The sequence below is a fragment of the Phaenicophaeus curvirostris genome, chromosome 9 (assembly GCF_032191515.1).
Source record: "Phaenicophaeus curvirostris isolate KB17595 chromosome 9, BPBGC_Pcur_1.0, whole genome shotgun sequence".
In the NCBI taxonomy this organism is placed as follows: domain Eukaryota; kingdom Metazoa; phylum Chordata; class Aves; order Cuculiformes; family Cuculidae; genus Phaenicophaeus; species Phaenicophaeus curvirostris.
In genome coordinates this window covers 9,473,575-9,480,536 of record NC_091400.1, presented here as the reverse complement: position 1 = coordinate 9,480,536, position 6,962 = coordinate 9,473,575, and the positions used below count along the sequence as shown (strand labels likewise).

At 51.0% G+C, this 6,962-nt stretch overlaps 1 protein-coding gene across 1 annotated transcript in view; it reads left to right on the top strand.

The window, feature by feature from the left end:
- The first annotated feature begins 1,880 nt into the window (after positions 1–1,880).
- HSPA12A (heat shock protein family A (Hsp70) member 12A) overlaps positions 1,881–6,962 on the top strand; it is a 53,260-nt gene continuing 48,178 nt past the window's right edge. The window contains exon 1 of the mRNA XM_069863749.1: positions 1,881–1,960. Coding sequence (XP_069719850.1) covers positions 1,933–1,960 — 28 coding nt within the window. The 5' untranslated portion in view covers positions 1,881–1,932. The remainder of the gene's footprint in view (positions 1,961–6,962) is intronic.

Sequence of the window (6,962 nt, the reverse complement as noted above, 5' to 3'; positions counted from 1 at the left end):
CATGGGTGGACGAGGTGCTAAGGTGCATGGTTTAGTGTTTGATAGGAATGGTTGGACTCGATGATCCGGTGGGTCTCTTCCAACCTGGTTATTCTATGATTCTATGATCCTATATTCCACGAGGATCTAAGCTTAGAGCCGATGTGAATGGTGGAGTGAGCTGCTGTTCCACCATCCCTATGGGCACCTTCCCTCTATTCTCCTCAACAACTTAGAAAATCCTTTTCTACTGCTGCATTTAGGAGGTGGACTGAAAAGTTGGGCATTTCCCCTGGACCAAACGGTGGGTTTCAGAAGGTCATCTCTTTAGTGCACACAGGATCGGTGCAGGCCTTCACGATGAGTCAGGTGTGTAGTTGCGACGCAATTTACGGCTTGAATTGTAACTTTTATGCCCCACCTTCTGTCCCCAGAGGCAATAAAACCACAGGGAACAGCGCTAGTGGCATGAGAGGAGGAAATCGGGGAACAAATAGAGAGAAAGGCTGAGTAAGCACCTGTGTCTGGAGGGTTTGGGTTCAAAATTCCCTAGACCTCAAGGTTTTCACAGGGATCCTACCTTCTGTGAGTAACAGTTTTGGGAGGAGGACTCGGGAGAAAATCTGGGTGGATTTTACATGGTGATGAATGTCAGTGTGACCTCCTGAGCCTAGGAGTCAGCAAGGAACTGAGGCTGTGCTTGGAGTTAATGCTCTTACGTATTCCATGAGAACTGCTGGCAGCGCTTTCAAACTGTGAATGGCTGAAGCTGGAAAGTAAGGGAGAATCAGACCACGAAGCATGGGAGGAAAACAGGATAGCATTTTCTCTGGCTCCAGGATTATTCATAGGAGATTACTAGCCTTATTTTAACTCATAGAATCATAGAATTAATGGTTTGGGTTGGAAGGGACCTGAAAGTCCATCCAGTTCCAACCCCTGTGCCATAGGCAGGGACACCTCCCTCTGGATCAGGTTGCTCAAAGCCCCATCCAACCTGGCTTTGAACACCTCAATTAATGCTCAAATTTGTTATGTATTCTTAGTTAGGAAACTCTATTTAGGAAACTCTTAACCATGTCCAATGACAGTAGGGGAACCTCTCTTTCACGTCCTAGAGCTGAGTTTATTAGTGAAAAATGAGTGGCAAAAGGAGATTGCAGAAACACATAGAATTGCAGAAAAACATATAATCACAGAATCATAGAATGGTTTGGGTTGGAAGGGAACTTAAAGCCCATCCAGTTCCAACCCCCTGCCACGGGCAGGGACACGTCCCACTGGGCCAGGCTGCTCAATCTCGCAGAAAGTGACCCTGCAACGCAGGATTTGGGGGACCTGAAGTGATTTCTCACAGTCTGGGCTGGTTGCACCCGCACCCCTGGCAACCTGCATCAAACACCCAACATGACACCATGTCTCCAGCTCTCCAGGACCCTTTTCCCTGCCGCACAGGGACGATGCAGAACATCACCTGGGGCTCTGGAACCGGGAGGGTGTCTCTGCCGCAGCAGCTGCGGAATCCGCAGCCCCGGGTGGGGAGGGGGTTGCGCATCCCTTAGACTCTTATGAGGCTGCGGGGATGGGCGAGGGGGGTTCCCGCATCCCTGCGCATCTCGTGCCGTTTTGAGGAGGGGCTGCGGAGAAGGTTTGCGCATCCCTGCGCCCCTTGCGCGGCTGCAGAGAGTGGGAGAGGAGGGTCTTCCCCATCCCTGCGCCCCCTGTGCGGCTGCGGGAAGAGCTTGCGCATCCCTGCGCCCCCTGGTGCGGTCTCGGGGCGGGGATCTGGGCGGGGTCGCGCGTCCCTGCCGCCCCTCGTGCGGCTGCGGGGAGCGAGCTCGGGGGGATCCGCGCATCCATCCCCGGGAGCGGGGCTGAGCAGCCCGTGCCGGAGCCGCGCGTCGGGCTCGGCGGCCGCGGAGCAGCGGGGCGGCCCGCGGGAGCGCATGGGCCATGTCGGAGGCGGAGAGCGGCGCTGCAGGTAAGCGCTGGGGGGGCCCCGCCGCAATGCGGGAGCGGCCGCCGCTCCCCGGGGGAAGGAGGAGGATGCCGAGCTCCCTCCCGGCTCGGAGCTCCCTTCTCCCGGCTGGGGACCCCCCTCCCTCCTCCCTCCCGGCTGCTGAGCACCCCCCTTCCCCCGGCTGGGGACCTCCGCCCTTCTCTTGGCTGGGGAGCATCCCCCCCCCGCCGCCCACTCCCGGCTGCTGAGCCCCCTTCTCCCTGCTGGAAAGTCGACACCCCCCTTCTCCCTGCTGAGCCCACTCCCTTCTTTCTCCTGGCTGGAGAATCTCCCGGCTGCTGAGACCCCTTCTCGTGGCTCGGAGTGTGTCCATCCCCGACTTCGGAGCCAAATCCCCCTCCCCCCCGCCCCGGTTATGGCTCAGAGCACCTCCTCCCGGCTGCTGGAACCCCCTTATGGCTCACAGCCTCTTTCGCCCTGTGACAACCCCTCCCCGCCGGCTTGCAGTCCCCCCTCCCAGCTCAGTGTCGTGTGTGTGTGTGTGTGTCCCTTATGGCTCACAGCTCTCCCCACCCCGGCTGCTGAACCCCCCATATAGCTCGGAGCTCCTTTCCCAGCTGGCAGCCCCCCCCAACGTGCTGATCCCCCTTATAGCTCACAGCATTCCTCCTTGCGGTTGCTACCCCCCGCCCCAGCTCACAGCCCCTCCCTTCCCCCTATGCTGACTCCCCCTTAATAGCTCTGAGCCCCCTCCCTCCATCTTGCTGCACCCCCATTTATGGCTCACGGCCTCTGTCCCAGCTGCTGCCCCCCCTTTATGGCTCGGGGCTCCCGTCCTAACTCACAGCCCCCCCTATATACTGACCCCCCCTTACAGCTCATAGCATCACCCCCCCCCTGCGGCTGCTGACCCTCCCTTATGGCTTTCAGCCCTCCCCCCAGCTCACAGCTCCCTCCACCTTCCCCCCAACCCCGGGCTGCTGACCCCCCTCTTATTGCTCTGAGCTCCCCACAGCTCCCCCCATCTCTGAGGTGCCATGGGGCAGCCGGTTCAGCGGGATGCTGAGGGGGGGACTAGGGGCTCCATCCTGCCCAGCACCAGCCCAGGAGAGCAGGGGGGGGAGCTGGGAGCCTGTGGAAATGAGTGATTTAGTATTAGAATATTATTAATAACAATATATCATTAGAACGTTCTATGAGAATCCTTGAATGGTTTGGGTTGGAAGGGACCTTGAAGATCACCCGGTTCCACCCCCTGCCATGGGCAGGGACACCTCCCGTGGATCAGGGTGCTCAAAGCCCCATCCAACCTGGCCCTGAGCAGGGACTCCTTCATGTTTATGTTTATTATTTACCCATTCTCATTTAAATACCGCAAACTGCACCAAAACTTTTAACCTGGATCGTAGAAAGCAAGAAGCATCTTTCTTCTTCTTCAATCTGTTGGTTTTACCTGTGGTATTCTCAAGAATGATTTATTACTTCAGTTGTCTCTGCCAGCAGCAAAGAACACTGTTGACATTTCTTTTAAGTGTTTAGCTTGAATTATTACTAAACAGCTCAAGTCCAGTAATTCAATAAACTAATAATTTCTCAAGAAGAAAAGCTAATTCTCCTTTAAATGTTGCCACTTTCTTAAACTTAATCACCATAAAAATCAGTGAATCATGGAATGGTTTGGATTGGAAGGGACTTTAAAGCCCATCCAGTCCCACCCCCTGCCATGGGCAGGGACACCTCCCACTGGATCAGGGGCTCCAAGTGCCTTCCAACCTGGCCTTGAGCACCTCCAGGGATGGGGCAGCCACCACTGCTCTGGGCAACCTGTGCCAGGGCCTCACCACCCTCACAGGAAAGCATTTTCTCCCAATATCTCATCTAAATCTCCCCTCTTTGAGCTTAAATCATCTCCCCTAGTTCACCCTTTTTAAAGTGAGTAGTCTGATGAGCTGGAAAAGAAAGACCTGACAGTTCAGTAGGAGAGACAGCGCTGTCTAGGATGAGAGCCTGAGCATCCTGGAGCAGCCTTGGGGACCTTGGAGGTCCCAGCGAGGTGGGGGGGAGGTGGAATAAAACCAGAGTGGTCCTGGTTTGTCACATTAACAGGTCTGTAGGCTTGACTTTGCAAACTTAAGATAGGAGCTGAGACATCAGAATTTTGTTTGGCCTGAAACAAATATGGTTTGTGATTGCACTGTGCCTGGTAAAAATAACACAGCCTTTGCAGGACAAGGGTGGTCTCTCCTTGTGTGGGAAGGGAGCTGGGGGAGGGAAGAGGTTTCTTAGGACACAAATGATACGGGTGAATAACCCTGAGGGAAAGGCAGACTCAGCCTGACTGCTTTTGGTCTCCATCCCTTCTTCCTCGCTGAAGATTTGAGGAAACTGCAATGTCGAATGGAGAAGCTTGAAAGGTTGAGTTTATACAAATCATAGCAGGATTTGGGGAATATTTTGAATAAAAATAGCTTAATTGCAGTGCAATTGGAATAAAAGAGTCAACGTATCCATTTAAAAAAGCCATGGAAAACAATACTCAGAAACGAGTTGACTTTTCAAGATGCCCTGGTCTACTGGATCTCCTCCCTCCCAATGTTCCCTTAGTGCTTCCTAAATAAAGTCCCTAATATCTGATTGTGATAATTTTCTAGCATGCAGCTGACAAAGGGAAGAACAGACTTACAGGTCCATTTCTCTGTTAGATGACAGGGTATTGTGCACTTTGTTTTCTGCAAAGTTGCAGGGTTATCATGATGCAATGCTGGCATTAAGTAACCTGTGACACGGGGAGAATCTGCGGGAGGGGGTTTGTTAGGAGGCTGAAGAGTGTGTAGTAAAGCAATGATTTGTTATGCCAGAAATCTCACCACACACTGGGATGCTGAAGCTGTCAAAGCAAAAAAGGGTTTCAGCAATAAAATGTGGTTTAGTGTGTGGTGTTGTATTGACAGTATTGAAGCTGCAGTCACTCATCGCAGCACAGGACAATGCGTAAGAGAAATGTCTCTGTGTAAAACAGCCAAGGGTTGTGTGCACTGCCTGCCAGTCATTTTTATAGCTTCAGATAGCACAGCATTGCGGTATCTGCAGCCTGGTCAGTAAGAGCCTGGCTGAAATTGTTCCTGCTCAGGAGGTGTTGCATGTAAAGCTTCTGATTGTGCTGACTTCTGGTGGTTTTAAAGCTTTTTGCTCATAATTGGGTGATGCTGATTCAGCTGATGAGTTTTCCTTTATGATACTGTCACCCTGTAAGCTTTCAGCCTGAATATTTAGTTCATTCCCAGTGGGACAGCAGTTGGTGCTCCACAAGAGCTGTCCTGCTCTATATCTGCAGAGGTTCCCTGACTACGGTCAGATGCATTGAGGCTTCGAGATGTCTCTTCTGTCCAGAGGCGCTTCAGCTGGTGCAGGCATGGTGCAGGGGGGCTTTATCCTAGCCCAGAGGGTGTCACTGGGATGTCACCAGGAGCCGGAGCAGACTGCTGCCGCCTCGGGTTTGGACTCAAGTTAGAGCAGCATTTGGGAGGCAGGAAGAGCGAAATGCTGGCTCAACCGCAGAAGACCTGATCCTTGCGTGCAAATGTCAAGGTTTAGGGTCTGTTTTGCTTTCTGACTGTCTCGCTGAGGGTTGAGATTATATGTGAGTTGACTGGTGTCTCATCTTGTGCTCTTCACTGCCAAATGCTTTGGGTTTGGTTGAGTTGATGTGACCTGCCATGGCCAACTTCCCCTACTTCCGTGGGGATGCTGTTGAAATTCTTGAGTCCCCTTCTGGACACCATATCTGCTGCTGCAATTAAGTCTGGATTATTTCATTTTTTTTCTTTTTGATCTGCAGGTCTGGTCAGATATTTGAAATTTCCAGTTCTATTTCATCTAAGCTGTTCTGGGTGATGAGCTCCCTCTTGCTGGCCTCTACTATGATTTTGTTTATTGTATCAATAACTGCATTTAACAACCATCCCTTTCTTAAAAAAAAATCTTAAAAATATTTTTTATTTTAAAATAATAACATCTGAAGTGTCCCATCACCTGCATTTTCTGTACTTGAATTGTTTCTGCCTTTTGATGATGTGTTAGATGGGATTTGACAAATGTTTGACTTCACAGAGTGCACCATTTATGGGTTTAGAAACTCCTCTCTGTGGCTGTTCCAGTCTTGTAGCTTCTCCTGTGGAAGGAGAAGCTTGGCTCTTTGGAGTGTTTGAAAAAGCTGTGCTGGCTTTCGGTAAATGATAATGGAAAATGGGAAAGGAATAAAAACCAAAGCACTCAAAATAATGCTAATTCCAAGTACGAGAACAGTCATGATCTTAATTAAAATGGTCGAAACATAGAATGCTTTGTCTTGGAAGGGACCTTAAAGGTCATTCAGTTCCACCCCCTGCCATGGGCAAGGACACCTCCTGCTGGACCAGGTTGTTCCAAGCCCCATCCAACCTGGCCTTGAACACCTCCAGGGATGGGATGTGCCTGAATTAGATTTCAGGCACATGACCTTTTTGAGGAGTTTTGTATATATTCCTTCTGTTTATTTGTTGAAGTAAGTAGATGTTGACGTTTTCCATGTGCAGCTTAGTGAAATGTTGTCTATCCGCAAGTGACTTGCTTGCTTATTCAGCTTCTGCAGGGCACTTGTCCCTTTTCTGTTATACAGCTTTACCAGTTGGAAATGGAAATGGGTGAAGCTCCAGGTTGTATTACTATCAATCCTACAGGCCTATTTGGCTGTATTTCATCCAATAGTGAGAGAGAGAGAGGCCAGGAGGGCTTGGAATCTGTTTTGGGAATAAGCTCAGAAGTCCATCGGTCGCGATTGTCAGTGGTATGCTTGCTTCACAGATGTTTTACTGGAGAGCGTGCAGCTGTTTGGTGATGTAAGGTCGCTGATGAGGGGCTTGCTGCTGCCAAGTATGAACATCAGTCATCCAAAATGCCTGTGACACACAGGCTTCTTCTTCTTCACTGGGACAAACGTCCTGACTCTTGGGTCATTAACCTGAAAACTGCCTTCTCACGGTGA